At 43.1% G+C, this 19,154-nt stretch overlaps 1 protein-coding gene across 2 annotated transcripts in view; it reads left to right on the top strand.

The window, feature by feature from the left end:
• The window catches only part of LOC138754841 (histone H3-like centromeric protein A), a 56,460-nt gene that overhangs the window by 20,439 nt on the left and 16,867 nt on the right, over positions 1–19,154 (top strand). The window contains exons 5-6 of one of the 2 annotated variants that reach the window (XM_069919736.1): positions 8,709–8,832; positions 10,188–11,556. In XM_069919736.1, coding sequence (XP_069775837.1) covers positions 8,709–8,832; positions 10,188–10,219 — 156 coding nt within the window. In that variant the 3' untranslated portion in view covers positions 10,220–11,556. Of the gene's footprint in view, positions 1–8,708; positions 8,833–10,187; positions 11,557–19,154 lie in introns of those variants that run through there. The other variant, XM_069919735.1, reaches the window with a different exon arrangement.

Here is a 19,154-nt window from a genome sequence, read left to right as displayed (position 1 = left end):
AACTGCTTACACTCGTACCTACACAGTACCACCCAGTCACATCGGACTTCACACTACCGACATGAGAAACTGCTTACACTCGTACCTACACAGTACCACCCAGTCACATCGGACTTCACACTAACCACACGAGAAACTGCTTACACTCGTACCAACACAGTACCACCCAGTCACATCGGAATTAACACTACCGACACGAGAAACTGCTTACACTCGTACCTACACAGTACCACCCAGTCACATCGGACTTAACACTACCGACACGAGAAACTGCTTACACTCGTACCAACACAGTACCACCCAGTCACATCAGACTTCACACTACCGACACGAGAAACTGCTTACACTCGTACCTACACAGTACCACCCAGTCACATCGGACTTCACACTACCGACACGAGAAACTGCTTACAGTCGTACCAACACAGTACCACCCAGTCACATCGGACTTCACACTACACACACGAGAAACTGCTTACACTCGTACCTACACAGTACCACCCAGTCACATCGGACTTAACACTACCGTCACGAGAAACTGCTTACACTCGTACCTACACAGTACCACCCAGTCACATCGGACTTAACACTACCGACACGAGAAACTGCTTACAGTCGTACCTACACAGTACCACCCAGTCACATTGGACTTCACACTACCGACACGAGAAACTGCTTACACTCGTACCTACACAGTACCACCCAGTCACATCGGACTTAACACTACCGACACGAGAAACTGCTTACACTCGTACCAACACAGTACCACCCAGTCACATCGCACTTAACACTACCGACACGAGAAACTGCTTACACTCGTACCTACAGAGTACCACCCAGTCACATCGGACTTAACACTACCCACACGAGAAACTGCCTACCCTCGTACCTACACAGAACCACCCAGTCATATCGGACTTAACACTAACGACACGAAAAACTGCTTACACTCGTACCAAAACAGTACCACCCAGTCACATTGGACTAAACGCTACCGACACGAGAAACTGTTTACACTCGTACCTACACAGTACCACCCAGTCACATCAGATTTAACACTACCGACACGAGAAACTGCTTACACTCGTACCTACACAGTACCACCCAGTCACATCGGACTTCACACTACCGACATGAGAAACTGCTTACACTCGTACCTACACAGAACCACCCAGTCACATCGGACTTCACACTAGCGACACGAGAAACTGCTTACACTCGTACCTACACAGTACCACCCAGTCACATCGGACTTAACACTACCGACACGAAAAACTGTTTACCCTCGTACCTACACAGTACCACCCAGCCACATCGGACTTAACGCTACCGACACGAAAAACTGCTTACCCTCGTACCTACACAGTACCACCCAGTCACATCGGACTTCACGCTACCGACACGAGAAACTGCTTACACTCGTACCTACATAGTACCACCCAGTCTCATCGGACTTAACACTACCGACACGAGAAACTGCTTACACTCGTACCTACATAGTACCACCCAGTCACATCGGACTTAACACTACCGACACGAGAAACTGCTTACACTCGTACCGACACAGTACCACCCAGTCACATCGGACTTCACACTACCGACACGAGAAACTGCATACACTCGTACCTACATAGTACCACCTAGCCACATCGGACTTAACACTACCCACACGAGAAACTGCTTACACTCGTACCAAAACAGTACCACCCAGCCACATCGGACTTAACACTACCCACACGAGAAACTGCTTACCCTCGTACCTACACAGTACCACCCAGTCACATTGGACTTAACGCTACCGACACGAAAAACTGCTTACACTCGTACCAACACAGTACCACCCAGTCACATCGGACTTAACGCTACCGACATGAGAAACTGCTTACACTCTTATCTACACAGTACCACCCAGTCACATCGGACTTAACACTACCGACATGAGAAACTGCTTACACTCGTACCTACACAGTACCACCCAGTCACATCGGACTTAACGCTACCGACACGAAAAACTGCTTACCCTCGTACCTACACAGTACCACCCAGTCACATCGGACTTAACGCTACCGACACGAAAAACTGCTTACCCTCGTACCTACACAGTACCACCCAGTCACATCGGACTTAACGCTACCGACACGAAAAACTGTTTACCCTCGTACCTACACAGTACCACCCAGCCACATCGGACTTAACGCTACCGACACGAAAAACTGCTTACCCTCGTACCTACACAGTACCACCCAGTCACATCGGACTTCACACTACCGACACGAGAAACTGCTTACACTCGTTCCTACATAGTACCACCCAGTCTCATCGGACTTAACACTACCGACACGAGAAACTGCTTACACTCGTACCTACATAGTACCACCCAGTCACATCGGACTTAACACTACCGACACGAGAAACTGCTTACACTCTTACCGACATAGTACCACCCAGCCACATCGGACTTCACACTACCGACACGAGAAACTGCTTACACTCGTACCTACATAGTACCACCCAGCCACATCGGACTTAACGCTACCGACACGAAAAACTGCTTACCCTCGTAACTACACAGTACCACCCAGTCACATCGGACTTAACACTACCCACACGAGAAACTGCTTACACTCGTACCTACATAGTACCACCCAGTCACATCGGACTTCACACTAGCGACACGAGAAACTGCTTACACTCGTACCTACATAGTACCACCCAGTCACACCGGACTTCACACTACCAACACGAGAAACTGCTTACCCTCGTAACTACACAGTACCACCCAGCCACATCGGACTTAACACTACCGACACGAGAAACTGCTTACACTCGTACCTACATAGTACCACCCAGTCACATCGGACTTCACACTACCGACACGAGAAACTGCTTACCCTCGTAACTACACAGTACCACCCAGTCACATCGGACTTAACACTACCGACACGAGAAACTGCTTACCCTCGTACCTACATAGTACCACCCAGCCACATCGGACTTAACACTACCGACACGAGAAACTGCTTACACTCGTACCTACATAGTACCACCCAGCCACATCGGACTTAACACTACCGACACGAGAAACTGCTTACACTCGTAACTACACAGTACCACCCAGTCACATCGGACTTAACACTACCGACACGAGAAACTGCTTACACTCGTACCTACATAGTACCACCCAGTCACATCGGATTTAACACTACCGACACGAGAAACTGCTTACACTCGTACCTACACAGTACCACCCAGTCACATCGGACTTCACACTACCGATACTAGCAACTGTTTACAGATTTGTAATAACCAAGGATTACAATACGCTACCTGCCATTCCTTGACTAAACATAGGCACATTTCTGATCCCTGTGTAGTGCACATTTTACCAACAACTCCTACAATGTTGTCCACAGTTTGCGACCTGGAGTGGAGCAGGGTTCATTCCGGACTGATGAACTACTGCACTTGGTGGGCTTTATAGTAGAATAAGCTGGAGTGTCTGGCCCAGGTAATCTCTTGGGGCTGAAAGGGGCCAGTGGTCAGGTGTGTACCAGTGGGTGGGCGGAGTCCAACACTGATTGGCAGCTGATGCGACTTCTGACTAGGTTCCAGGTGGAGAGGTCATGTGACCCTCCACGATTCCCATTCCCACCAGGTTCTGGATGAAGAAGTCACATGAGGCAACAGGAAGGGATAAGGGATGGTTGGTGAGGCATGATAAATAAACAGCGCTCATTCCCATCTGTTGCAATGTTCATCGGAAGCAGATTTTTGCAGTTCTAGTGGCAGGGGTAGCAATGTTTATTTTTCAGTGGCAAGTTCTTCTAGACCAGCCATTCTCAATCTTTCTTTCAGCTGTGGCCTCTCCAGGACTCTGCTTAAAGTTTGAGCCCCTTTTCCTGTGAAGCCATCAAGTTTTGGTTTCTTCCATTCATCTCTCATACTGACTGCAGTTAAGAAAAATTATATTACATATTACATGAAGTGAAAAGAGAACAAGGCTTTCACTTAAAGATGCTGTGGCTCGTCCCCTGTTGAGAATGGCTATTCGAGAGATTAGTTGGGCCAGTCCTTCCCACAGGCATGACGTATCGAATGACTTTCGTGGCAACTGACAGTAGAAATATCTTTTTTTAAAAGGCATGTTGAATTGTGCCTGCGTTGGGCCTGGGTTCATCCACTCTGCACTGCCCTCCACCCTCAACTGAACAACACAATGCTAGTGTAATTAACCCACAGCTTTTTGAGTGCAGATAAGAGGACATTTCTTCCATAGTGGAGATGTGCAGAAGGCTAAGATTTAAGGTGATGTGTGAAATTCAGATCAGAATAAGAATTTTTTTAATATCTGTTGGAATCTGAAATGCACTATGAGAAAGGGTGATGGAGGTAGATATTCTTATAATGTTGAAGAAGGAACTGAATTGCCAAGATATTTAACAATTGAAATGAACTGTTTCCGTGCTGTATAACTCTGTCTTTCTTCCATCCCTTGGTACACAACATCAATTGAAACTCAAAAGTCTGCAGGTGCTGTGATTGTTGTCAAAACACATATACTGAGGAACTCTTGCAGGGTCCATAAGAGGTAAAGATATATTACCAACGTTTCAGGCCTGAGCCCTTTGAGGAAGGAGGTATATCTTTACCTCCTATGGACGATGCGAGACCAGCTGAACTCCTACATTTCTGTGTTTACACTACTGTGTTTCCAGGACTCGCGTAGAAATTATCGTAAGTTTGGGGTCTACCTGTACAGGTTGTACTCTGCCTTGTTCCTTCTGGGAGCCTGATGTCCCCGCTCCTGCTGGTACATGGATTTACCAGTTACACGTGACCTGGGGATTTGATTTACAGTGAAAAGCAGGGCACATTAGCAGCCTGATCACTGTTCCTCTTAACCTTGCCTGTAGGGGTGCAGCCTCTCAGCCTTGTGGCAATCCAGGATTGACAGCAGACCTTGAGAGCCACAGATTCATGCATCACTGGTGATGTATAGAACTAAATCATTTTGTCTTCAATGGGTCAAAGGATCCTTTCGTTGTCATGTAGTAATGCAATAAAACTGTAATATACATGATATACAGGTATACGATCCTTTATCCAGAACCCTTGGGGAACAGTGTGTTCCGAATTTCGGATTTTTCTGGATTTCGGGAAGCCCACTCCAATTGTGCTGCCATATCCACCCCCAACCCCTTCCAGTCGCCCTGCCATCTCCTCCCAGCCCGCCCGTCCGACTTGCGCTTCCGCCTCTCTCCGCACTTGCTGGATTTTAGATGTCCGGATGAAGGATCGTGTACCTGTACTTCAACTTTTGTCTGCTGTAGGACAAAGAGTCGCCATGAGCTTCATCAGCTGCCCCAAGAATAGGAGAAAGAAGCAAAAAAAGGTCCCCTTCAGAGACGCCGAGTGTCCATGGATTTGCCTCCACTCCTCCCGCAGCCTCTGTGGCTGCACAGACTAATTAAAACCATCAGCAACACGGGCTCCAGATCCAAACCTCTTACAGAATCACAAGCCTTTCTTGTCCTTGGCAGCCTCTTGAATCCTAGTTCCAATACCTGATTCCCTGAGCCAGTCTCCAGTTGTCTGCAGCCTGCACTGAGTCCTTCAGGTGCTGAGCCCCTTGCTGCTCCGCTGCCATTATCACTGTCCTGTAGGGTTGTCTGCTATGCTTCTTCTCAATGGTGCTGTTTCTGATGCCCTATGCTGGTCTACTGTTCTCCTGGAGTCTGCAACCCTTGCAGTATGCTGCCCAGCATGGGTGCTGTCATCTTGGACATGGTTTTAAAATTTAAAAAAATATACTGTGAGCCCCTTTAACAGGCCTATATGGAGCTGTCTGCACTAGGACTGAGAGATAGGAACCCTGCTGAGCAGCCCTGTGTCTTCGTTCCCTGATCTGCTATGTGTTCACCAGTGGCAGCACTGCCACTTATCTTTTTGTCTTGACTTCATGCCATCACCCTCTCCAAATGCGAGGACTTCTGGTTTTCCTATCTCCTCCCCAATTGGTTCCATGCTTTCCACCATTTGTAGCCTGCAACCTCTTGATTCCACCGTCCCCTGTGCCCCCTTACCAAAACCTTGCTCCATCTCCCTTTGAATGCTGCTCTACAGAGAACCACCAGGAATTTATTGCCTTAGATCAGCCATTCTTAACGAGGGCCCAGCACAGTTTGGCAGGTGGGGAGGGGGGCATAGACTGAAATAAAATATTCCTTGTTTTTTATGTAATCAGTAGGTGAGAAGTAGGGAAGAAACAAACTAAACTTAAGTACTTCACTGGGAAGAGGGGGGGCATAAACTATTAAGAGTCCTAAAGAGGCCAGAGCCAAAAATAGGTTGAGAATGGCTTCTCTAGATTATTCTACAGTCTGTACACCAGTTTGATTTATAGCATACTTAAGAAATCATTTGGGTGCCAGGCATTAGGAAATGCAGGTACTCCCCAACTTACGACCATAATTGGGATAGAAGGATTGATCGTATCTTGAAATGAACATATTGGAATTTTGCCCGTGTGCATGGAATACTGAAGTCTTAAAGCAAACTTTTTAATCAAATTTTATATTTGACAAACTATAACAGGTAAGAGCCAAATGTGCATACTTGTAGTTGACATCCAGCGGCTATCTTGATTCCTATGCACACATGCGCGAGCCTTCGGTTGGTGCATGCACTAGAGTTAAGGGTGCAGATTTAAATATCGCCAGGGCGCTTAACTCTCAAGCATGTGCCAACTGAACTCCGAAATGTGAACCCACTGGACATATGCCAACTGAAGACCTGCTCATATGTGCACAAGAATCGAGATGGCTGCGCCCAGCCAATTGACTCCAAAACACCAACTAACAAGGTAAGTATTCACATTTTGTATTCACATGTCCTGAATCCCTGTTATATTTTGTCAAATACATCATAAACAATGTAAATTTTATATTTTTTCTTTATATGTATATATTTTTTTTAATTGGTCACGTGTGGATGGGTACAAGTCCTGTAGGTCGCAAGTTGCGGGAGCACCTGTATTGGGGTTGGTGTACTTGCATGGATCAGAGGTAATAAAAGCACATAAATGCTGGAGGAACTCGGGAGGAGGTTTAAAAAAAAACCCCACAAAAGTCTGCTTACATCGTGGTTGAAGTAAAAACACAATACTGGAGAAACTCAACAGGTCAAACAGACATACATACGAGTTCCTTTCTGACCAACGAATTGTTTCTCAAAATAGATGCAAGTCGGAAGTATGTCAGCATGCCATGTAGAAGTCGTAAATCAAGTCATTTTCAATTTCAAATTGAGTATCTTACTCAGCTTCTTGCCAGATCTATCAGCAGGGGATGATGAAAGGGAAGAATTTTAGGAAGAACGTGAGGGGAAGTTTTGTCACACAGAGTTGGGAGTATGGTATGAGCTGGCAGCTGAAGTAGTGGATATGAGCTCAATTTTAAAATGTGGGCAGGTACACGGATGAGCGGGCCATTCATGGTCTTTGATCTGCACTGGGTGCAGGTCAGTGGGAATAGGCACTAACTAGAGGGCTAAAGGCCAGGTTTTTCCTGCTATAATGTTCTATGGTTCAACATACTCAAGACTTTGACCATTTTACCTGTCTTGGTGTTTTCTCAGTTGGCTCACAGTTGGATTTTGTCGCAACTCAACTGCAATCCAGACTGTTTGCTTGCTATAAGCTACAAATAAATGGAATTATGGAAACTCTGCACATTGCAGGCTTGGCTGAGATGTGCTTCCAGAGTAGATCAGTTCATTGCTGTTAAGACGGAAGTATCTTGGTCTGGTGACCCAGCACCTGCTGTGTTTTAATCTCATCCTTTCTGGAGCTACATTGGATTGGAAGGGAGTCAGTCGGAAACATTGTTTAACCATTGTCCATTCCAAACTGAAACTGGAAGTCCCCTGCCCAATGCAAATAGCAACCTTGGAGCACTGAGTTCAAGTTTATCGTTAACTGATTGTACAAGTACACTGTCGAAACTGCATTCTCCGGTCCTCGGTGCAAAAACGCAACCAGTCTTAACACACAGATCAACTACTTATGCAGTACACATCATAAAAATATATATTGCTTCATAAATAGTAGAGTCTCGGAGGGTTTGTATGAGCAGTTAATTTCAGTCATTCAGCAGTCTCCCTGCCCTTGCAAAGAAGCTCTTCTCGGCCTGGTGTTGCTGGATCTGATACTCTTGTTCCTCTTTCCTGATGGGAATGCTAATAGGGATCCTTAACGATTTTGCGCGCCCTCTTCCAACAACAATGCTGGTAGATCACGTCAGTGAGGACTGGGGTGGGGGGCAGGGGGGAATCCTCTCTGCCACTCTGATCCAAGGCTCGACCGTGATGGAGCCGGCCAGGATACTCTTCATGAGCTCCTGTAAAAAGTTGACAGGATGGTGGCCACTAGATTTCCTGATCAGCAAAGGAGATGAGGTGGACATGGAGGAAGCCTTGGTGCACTCCACTACCGAGTTATTGATGTTTCGTGGAGGGCGGTTGTCTCTACGTTGTCTGATGAAAAGTGATCAGTTTTTAAATGTGCAATAGCAGTTATTATACTTCAAGAAATAATGGACTGGGCTGAAACATTTTGGGTTGTTTTAACATTGGAGATTGATGACGATGTCCACCTGCTCTCCTTTCCTTAATGTAATGACGGGCCTTCATTCTTGCTCCCCCTTCTACAGGCCACCGAAGCTTTTTTGGTACTGCTACTGGAAGATGCCTACCTCTGCACCCTGCACGCCAAGAGAGTCACCCTGTTCCCCAAGGACCTACAGCTGGCCCGGAGGATAAGGGGAATCCATGCAGGTTTGGGCTAACACAGCAGAGCCAAGTTTTCACTTTCACGCACTTCCTGCTGGGTGCCTGTTCCTCCTTCCTGTGCTTGGGTCCAAACAATCCCTCCTTGCTTCCAAGAAGGAGACAAAGCCATTTACCAGTGATGGGAGGACAATGCCCTCATGGGCTGGGCACCATTCTATCAAGCCCATTTTGCCCCCTCTCAAGTAAATGCTCATTTATTTGAAGCTTTTTGTATTTACGGCACTCCTACACTTGGATTATGTCAGTAACTGACCTCTCTGAGCATTATGGTTGTTCTTCAGTGTATCTATTTTCATATCAGCTAGACATGATTTCTTGGCCTATCCCTCTCCCAAACCCATGCTTGCTGGTATGAGATTATGCTTGTGGATTATCAATCTGATGTGTTTCCCAACAGTCATTACATCATCACTTCACCCTGAGGACAAACTTCACTGAGTTAAACTAATGCGCTTGACATTTACCGACCGATTATTGAGTTCTTGATGAATCATAAAACAATCAGCGGAAAAAAATCTTTTTGACCTTCAAGGTGGTGGCAGTATACCTGAGCTCCAATGATTCTTCTATCCCAAAGTATGAACTTGGTTTCCAGAGCAGGGGAATGAAAAAAATAATTCTGTCCTATCGCACCAGTTTTCCAGTGAAGCTTTTGCATTTGTGCTGAGGGTGAGAACTGGCGATTTAGCTTTGATGATGTAAATATAATTGCGATTGATCTGTTATTGGCAAGTACAGCCAGCAAGAGTTCAAATGTCAGGAGAACAATGACTTGACACCTTTGTATGTTCTTGATTTTTCTCACGTTTTGAGAGTTCGTTTAGTATGCAGTAGATTTTATTTGTTTTTAATATAAATTTTATGATGGATAACTTTCCACATTTTTGTGGAGAGAAGGAAACTCCCTTCCCTGGACTCTTCATGCTGGGGGCTGAGTAGTTGGGAGTTGAGTTTTTTTCCCTGACCCAAAACTCCCCCTGAGCCTTGCTCAAGGCCTCAAGGAGTGGTCGTCATTCTCGGGAGGCAGTAACCCATCAGGAATAAAGTAGGAATTTGAATAAATCCAAATTGTTGATAAATCCTTTGTAGGTTTATTTTGAAGGATTTGTTTGTGGGAATCCTCCTTCCCAATGTTATTCTGCTCTCACAGAGCTTTAATGCTAAACAATCACTGTAAATGTTTGGTTTATCTGTGTTTCTTTATACAGTAGTTAATGTTTTAAATCACTCATTTAACTGTTTAAAATATTTTAAACTACTTTTACAAATGTTTCCTATTGCCTTGCCTCAACCATTTAAGAAGCCTTTCTCCAAGTAGTCAAAAACTATCATATTTTCAGGCAAACGGAATGTGGTTTGCTCTAAATTTTGACCCAATCCTATGGTTTGGTGATGCCACGATCGATTTCAGGAAGAACCAAAGACACGAAATGACCACATGTCACGTAGCTGAATAGCATGGAGTTGAACAAGAAAGACTGCAGGCACTGATCGTAGTGTGCACAAAAATTCCGGAGGCCACACAATGTTCTTTATGTAACAAAGATAAAGACTCTTAACCAATGTTTCAGGCCTGATCTCTCCATCAGAATATGAGCAAAAAGCAGGCAGGCGCCTGACTAAAATGGAGGGGGGATGTGGACAGGCCAGCAAGAAAGTGGACGTAGGTAATATAGGTGGAAGGACACAAGAGGAAAAAAAGGTGAGGTGATTGGGGGAGGGGATCACTCGCTGGATGGAGAGGGAAGGGGGTAGAGAGCTGGAGGAAAGCAGGCAGAGGGATAGAGAGAGAGACGGAGAGGTGCGAAACAGAAACTGGAGAAGATGTTAATACCATCTGGTTGGAGTGTGCCCCAATGAAATATTAGGTGTTGTTTCTCTAATTTGTGGTTCACCTCAGTTTGGCAGTGCACGAGGCCATGGACATGTTGGTGTGGAAATGGGATTTGGAATTAAAATGGTTGGCCACTGGAAGGCCCTGATATTGCAGCAGCCAGAGTGAAAGGTATGTAACAATCTCCCAGTCTGCGTCCAGTCTCTCCAATGTAGAGGAGGGCACAATAGGAGCACTGGATCCAGTTGATGACCCCTGCAGATTCATGATTCTTATTTTGGAAGGACTGTTCAGGGTCCTGAATGGTGGTGAGGGAGGTGGTGGGGGTGCAAGTGTTGCGTGTGTTTGCATACTTGTCCTTAAGAGTGAGGCTTGCTTGAAATTAAGAATTTGAATTATGAATTTGAATATCCCTTTACACAGATCAATGGTGGTGTTATACAACAGTAGGTTTTTTGATCTATCATGTATGTGCTAGCCATTAGCCTATAGCCTTTCAAATAAACAACCCTAACTCATCACCCTCAGAGACTCTAGGCACATGCCCCATTTGTGTTTTATGGCAGTATTGCCCTCTCAAAGCAAGGTTTTGACAGGATCTGGAAGGAGCAGAAACCAGTCAGAGGTTTTGAAAGGAATTTGTCCAAATATTGCTTCACAGTCATTATAAAGCAACGAATGAGGTGGTGCTCACTCAAGACCCTTAGGAAGAAGGGATCCTTCATTGTATGAAAAATGATTTTTTTTTAAAGTTTTTTTGAAACATGTTGCTAAGATTTAAGGTGGTAGAGTTTAGAGAATTAAAAATGCAGAAAAAAAAATGTTATTTATTCACTGCAAAATGCAATGAAATAAAAGTTTGAGTGTTGGTTCAATTTTGTAAATCTGGTCTCACGATTCCTTTGAACCAGGGATGTAGGGAACTGACCATTTGAGTGGATGGTGATTTCTCATTGTGAATGAGCTGTGGTGGATGGGGGGAGTGAGAGGGTGGAGGTAGCATGCTGATTTGCTGTTTTGCAAATTTTACAAGGTCCATTTTGGTGGATGTGGCCAAGATTCCTTTTATTGTCATGGAATAAAACAAAACTAAGAAGTAAAACACAAAAGTCTGCAGACACTGCAGTTGAAGTAAAACACAATGCTGGAGAAACTCAGCAGGTCAAATAGTGTAATTTATTTAGAAGAGGTGTACAAATCATCTTGGGAGACTAGCTTTCAACTGACATATTTTACAAACCCATCTTCCACAACTACCTTGATTACACCTCCTGGCAGTGCCCTGCAAGGATTCTATTCCCTTCTCACAATTTATCTGTCTCCACTACATCAGTTCCCAAGATGTGGTCTTCCAGTCCAGATCATCTGAAATGTGCACCTTCTTCCACAAACGTGGCTTCTTCTCCACCACCATCAACTTTGCCCTCACCGCCTCCATTTCCCGCTCATCTGTTCCCCTTGTCCTTGCCTACCATCCAACCAGCCTCAGCATCCAACACATTATCCTCTGGAATTTCCAGTACTTACAAAGGATCTTGCTACCAGACACATCTTCTCTCTTCTCTTCCTTCTGCAGGGACAGCTCCATTTGTGATTGCTCGTGCACTTATCCATCCTCATCAATTGCTCCTCCCCCTCCCCCGCCAGCGCCTTCCCCTGGCCATAGGAGGTGCCATACGCGCTCACACCTCCTCCCTCACCACAGTTTGGGGCCCCAAACAGGCCTTTCAAGTGAAGCAAAACTTCACCTGTGTATCTGCAGGAGTGATTGACTGTATCTGGTGCTCCCTTTATGGCCTTCTCTACATCAGAGAGACTGGGCGCAGACTGGGAGATCACTTTGCTGAGCACCTTCGCTCTGTCAGCATCAGTGACAGGGATTTCCCAATGGCCAATCATTTCAATTCTGCGACCCATCCCATGTTCATGTCTGTCCACAGACTCGTGTACTATCCCACCAAGGCAACCAAGGAACAGCATCTGATTTTCTGTCTGGGCATTCTCCGAGTGGATGTGTTAACATCGAATTCTCCGGTTTCTGCTAGCCTATTCTCCATTCCCCCTCCCTTCCCCTGTCATCTTTCCCTCAGCTCTCCACCCCCCCCCCCCTTCCCTCTATATTCACTGAGCCATCCCTCTCCCCTTTACTTGCTGCTATGCCCTCCCTCCCTTCTCCACCTTTTAGCTCCTGCTTTTGGGACCGTATTCCTCCCCCAACCATTTCCACCCCCCCCCCCCCCAACTTGCCGCCTTACCTTTATATTTGGCCACCTACTGACATTTTTTCATACTTTGTAGGGCTCAAACCCAAAACAGCAGTTATGCATTTTTACCTTAGCTATAAAAGTACCCTGTTGGACCTGCTGAGTTTCTCTAGCATTGTTTTCACAGAAAATGAAATATTACGTGAACACCCCTAACAATAAGAGAAAGAGAAGCAAAAGAGAGTCCCTTCAGAGACACTGCGTGTCTATGGATTCATCTCCAGTGCTACTGTAGTCTCTCCAGCCACACAGAGCTCCAGATCCAAACCTCCAATGAGATTGAGAAACTTTCAGCACCCAAGGACCTTCAGGAGCCCTTCTTTCTCTCAGCACCCTCTCGAATCCTTGTTCAGATACCTTGCCCCCATGAGCCAGTCTCCAGCAGCCCGCAGCCTGTGTGGGTCCTTCGACTGCTAAATCCCATCTTGGCCTGCTGCCACGGTCCCTGTCCTGTAGGATAGTCTCTTATGCTTCTTCTCAGTGGGGGATGTTCTCCCTGGTTCTGGTGCCCTGTGCCAGTCAGCTGCTCCCCAGAGCCTGCAACCCCTTGTGGCCGCTACTGAACAAAGATGCTGTCATCCTGGGCCCAGAACCTGCAGTTGCAGGATTTAAAAAAGAAATATTCCACATGTATAACTTCTTCCTCTATGTCGCATGCTGAAAGCACAATTTGCATAAATAATGGGGAGTCTAAAACGGGCATCTTGAGCCTACATTATTAATTAAGGACATTTTCTCACCACTTGTCCCTGAAATTGATTCTGCCTAGAATGAGCTCAATGATTCAGTACTCTGCAATAGAGGCGTGCACTGAAATTCCACATCTTGGTTCGAAATGGATGACCCTCCATCCAAAAATTCAGTGCTTTTAGTTCTGGATGTTCCAGTATGAAGAAGTAGTATCTCAGCATTGTTCATGCCTCTCAAAATTCTGGACCGTTCTTCCAACAGCAGAGAGAGCAGGCCCAATTTGCTGAACTGGCCTGATCGTTGGGGACTTTTTTTCTCCCCCAACCCCCACCCCCCAACCTGTTTATCAAGGATAACTGAACTGAGGAAGAGGGTGAGGGGAGTTTCTCTGTCAGTGTCACTTTTTAATCAAAGGTTGCTAGAAGAAAGTTTTTTTTTTAAAACGTCATTTATTTATCGTACGATAAACTCGACAAAACAGCGTTCTCTGGTCCTCATGCAACACATTTCAAGCACACATATCAACATAACACATGTCCAGACAAACAATACAAATGCATAGTGCTTATGTATAAAATGTTAAAATAAATATTACTGTTAATTGAATCACAAAGGGTTTATGTGAGCAGTTCTGTCATTCAGCAGTCTCACTGCCAAAGAAGCTTTTTCTCAGCCAGATGGGTCTGGCGCTGATACTCCTGAGTCTCTGACGGGAGTGGCTGAAAGATGCTGTGGGCGGGGTGGTGGGGGTCCTTACTGAATTTGCGAGCCCTCTTTATACAACGATCCAGGTAAATTCCATCGACAGGGAATGGGGGGGGTAGAAAGAGACTCTGCCTCATTTATGGTCCTGTGGATTGACCTCCGATCCATTGCTCTGCAGCAACTGTATCGCACTGTGATGCAGCCGGCCAGGATGCCATCGATGTTCTTGTGGAAAGTTGCCCGCCTCGGTCTTCTCAGGAAGTGCAGTCCCTGTTGCACCTTGCTGATAAGTGAAGAGTTGTGGGACCAGGATAGGTCACTTCAGTGGACTGCAAAAAACCTGGTGATCTCTACTCTCCATGACTGAACTATTAATGTGTAGTGGAATCTAGTCACCCCAGGTCCTCTTCCATTTTTTTTTAATTATTTTTCACACTGTGAACCATATCAATCAAAATACATACAAACATTTCCCTCTTGAGAAGAGTCACGTGATGGAGTAGTGGCCGGTCGGGGAACTCCAGCCCTCTCCGGAAAAGTTAAAAAAAAACAGAGAAAAAACTAAAATAAAGTGAAAATAAAGGTGTGGAGAAGATGGCAGCGAAGAATGAAAAGTCAAAAGCAACGGGAAGAAAAGACGTCGGAAGAAGAAGGTGAAGGCCTTACCTGTCCGAGGAGGCCCGCTGTGGAGAGAGAAGCCCACTCCCTAAGGTCAGTTGAAGCCCTGATCTCGGAACTACAAAAAATGGCTCACGGAGCCAAACAAAAGTGCGCATGCGCGATGCGCAAGACAAATAGAACACTGACGGGAGGGGGGACCAGCTGAGGAGTCGATCTCCACAGCTGAAATTGACAACCACAACAAAGCAGCAAGAGGAGTACATAGAAAATAATGAGAACAAGAAAGAAGAGAGTAAAAAGAAATCAAAGAAACAACAGATGACCAACCCAGAGGAAGAAGAAGAGGAAGAACACAGAGAAATGGAAGAAGAAGGGAAGGGCAAGTACATGGATATATATTTTTTTTAAAGAATACATGCAATCAATAAAAGAATGGCAATCACAAGAATTTAGTGAAATAAAAAGGAGAATAAAAAGTACAGAAGAAAAAATGAATAGAATAGAGATGGTCATGTCAGATATAGGAAAAAGAGTGGACAAGGTGGAAGAACGAGAAACAGCCATAGAAATGGAAGTCGATGACTTAAAAAAGAAATTAGAAGAATCTAATTAAAAAGTTAAAGAGACACAAGATCTGTTAGCTCAGAAGATGGATATAATGGAAAATTATAATAGAAATAATATAAAGATAGTGGGCCTTAAGGAAGATGAAGAAGGCAAGAATATGAGAGAATTTATAAAAGAATGGATCCCCAGAGTCCTAGGAAGACCAGAATTACAGGAAGAAATGGAAATAGAAAGGGCACATAGAACATTAGCCCCTAAACCACAACCACAACAAAAACTAAGATCCATTCTAGTAAAATTCCTAAGATATACAACAAGAGAAAATATATTGGAGAAAGCAATGAGGAAAATAAGAGCAGACAAAAAACCACTGAAATACAAAGGTCAAAAAAAAATTTTTATCCAGATATAAGTTTTGAACTCCTGAAGAAGAGGAAGGAGTTTAAAAACAACAAAAACGATCCTATGGAAAAAAGGATATAAATTTATGCTAAAGTACCCAGCGGTACTTAAAATAGTTATTCCAGGGCAGCAAAACAGACTATTCTTGGATCCGGAAGAAGCACGAAAATTCGCAGAACAACTACAAAACAGACAGAGAGATGAAGACATGTATATGGGTGTATGTATATTTTTAAAAAAACAGAGTATAGATAAGAACTAAGAAGGGAAAGTAAGGAAAGAAAGGAAGTAAGGAGGGAATTAAGAGAGTGACCTTTGTTATATATGAAGATTAAAATCTTTTCTGGGGGGGCTGGGTGGGGAAGAATACCAGTCACTGCAAAATCAATTGACACTTGCGAGCGGATTCACAAATCCAAATGGAGAGGGGAGATGTGGTTGCCCGACAAGGGACAAAGGGCAACTCAGAAAGGGGAGGGACTATTGGGGTTAAAGGAATTTTAGATATGAGAATAGTGGAAATATTTTATGTTTTGGAAATGTTGTCTTATAATGTGTTCAAAAAAAGAAAGCAGAAATAGATAAGAAGGGAAGGTGGTGATGAAGAAACGGAAAGGAAAGATAAACAAAGTATGAAATGACTATGTTGAACTATGTGACTTTAAATATTAATGGAATACATAACCAAATCAAAAGGAAGAAACTGTTAAATTTACTGAAAAAAGAAAAAATTGATATAGCATTCATACAAGAGACACACTTAACTGGAGTGGAACACAATAAATTAAAGGGAGATTGGATAGGACATGTAACAGCAGCATCATATAATTCAAAAGCGAGAGGAGTAGCTATATTAATCAGTAAAAATGTACCAATCAAAATAGAAGAGGAAATAATAGATCGAGCAGGGAGATATGTAATGATAAAATGTCAGATATATTCGGAGTTTTGGAATTTACTCAATGTGTATTCACCTAATGAAGAAGATCAAAAATTTATGCAAGATATCTTTTTGAAGATAGCAGACACGCAAGGAAACATACTAATAGGAGGGATTTCAATCTTAATTTGGATTCAAACATGGATAAAAGTGGAAAAAAAATTAATAGAAAGAACAAAGTAACCAAATTTATAATTGAATCGATGCAAGAAATGCAACTTTTGGATATATGGAGGAAACAACACCCAAAGGAAAAGGAATATTCATATTATTCGGGCAGACATAAAACATACTCAAGAATAGACCTATTCCTGTTATCAGCTCACATGCAAGAGAGAGTTAGGAAAACGGAATATAAAGCTAGACTATTATCGGACCACTCACCCCTGTTATTGACAATAGAGTTAGAGGGCATCCCTCCAAGAATGTATAGATGGAGATTAAACTCCATGCTACTTAAAAGGCAGGATTTTAGAGAATTCATTGAACGACAAATTAAAATGTACTTTGAAATCAATACGGAATCAGTGAAAGATAAGTTTATACTATGGGACGCAATGAATGCGTTCATCAGAGGGCAAATAATAAGTTATTTAACCAAGATGAAGAAGGACTACAATCAGGAAACAGAGCAGTTGGAAAGGGAAATAGTAAATATAGAAAAAGAATTAGCAATGAAGGAAGACACAACTAAAAGAAGAGAATTGGCAGATAAAAAAATAAAATATGAAACACTACAAACATATAAGGTGGAGAAGAACATAATGAAGACAAAACAGAAATATTATGAACTAGGAGAAAAAAACGCACAAAATTCTAGTATGGCAGCTTAAGACAGAACAAACTAAGAGAATGGTATTGGCATTAAGGAAAAAAGACAAGCAAATCACATATAATCCAACGGAGATTAATGAAAACTTCAGAGAATTCTACGAACAACTATATCAAACTGAAAACGAAGGGAAAGAAGATAAAATAGATGAATTTTTAACTAAAATTGAACTACCAAAATTACAGAGGAACAAAATAAATTAACAAAACCATTTGAAATAGAAGAAATACAGGAGATAATAAAAAAACTACAGAACAATAAAACACCAGGAGAGGATGGAATCCCAACAGAATTCTATAAAACATTTAAAGATTTATTAATTCCTCCCCTTCTGGAAGTAATCAACCAGATTGATAAAACTCAAAGCTTACCAGAGTCATGTAAAACAGCAATAATTACAGTAATACCAAAGTCAGGGAAAGATCCACTTACACCAGCATCATATAGACCAATATCTTAACACAGATTATAAGATAATAGCTAAACTATTAGCAAACAGATTAGCCGACTATGTACCAAAAATAGTAAATCTAAACCAAACTGGATTTATTTAAAAAAAGACGAAAAACAGACAATATCTGTAAATTTATTAACTTAATTCATGCAGTAGAAGGAAATAAAACTCCAACAGTAGCGGTTGCTTTAGACGCAGAGAAGGCCTTTGACAGAGTAGAATGGAATAATTTATTCAAAGTATTACAAAAATTCAGCTTACCAGAGAAATATATTAATTGGATTAAAGCATTATATAAGGGGCCATTGGCGAAAGTGACAGTAAATGGATATATATCAAAACAATTTAACTTAAGCAGATCAACAAGGCAGGGATGCCCATTATCTCCTTTATTGTTCGCATTAGCCATAGAACCACTAGCAGAACTGATAAGAACAGAAAATAAAATAAAAGGGATAAAAATAAAAGACAAGGAATATAAAATCAGTCTCTTTGCAGATGACGTTATAATATACTTAGCGGAACCAGAAATATCAATAAAAGAATTACATAGGAAATTGAAGGAATATGGAGAAGTGTCGGGGTACAAGATTAACGCAAATAAAAGTGAAGCAATGCCAATGAATAATGCGGATTTCTCAAAATTTAAGAAAGAATCACCATTCAGATGGCAAACGCAAGAAATGCGATATCTAGGTATACAAATAAATAAAAAACTCGGCCATCATATAAACTCAATTATTATCCACTAATGAAAAAATTACAAGATGACTTAGAGCATTTGAAAGATTTACCACTAACACTGATAGGAAGGATAAACTGTGTTAAAATGAACATTTTCCCAAGGATACAATACCTATTTCAGACATTACCAATACACTTAACAGAGAAATTTTTCAAGGATTTAAAGAAAATAAGGAAATTTTTATGGAATGGGGGGAAACCGAGGATAGCGCGAGATAAATTAACAGAATGGTATAAACAAGGAGGCTTACAAC

The sequence above is a fragment of the Narcine bancroftii genome, chromosome 2, assembly GCF_036971445.1.
Source record: "Narcine bancroftii isolate sNarBan1 chromosome 2, sNarBan1.hap1, whole genome shotgun sequence".
Classification (NCBI taxonomy): domain Eukaryota; kingdom Metazoa; phylum Chordata; class Chondrichthyes; order Torpediniformes; family Narcinidae; genus Narcine; species Narcine bancroftii.
The sequence above is the reverse complement of the archived record's forward strand: the minus strand, read 5'-3'. Positions and strand labels throughout refer to the sequence as shown.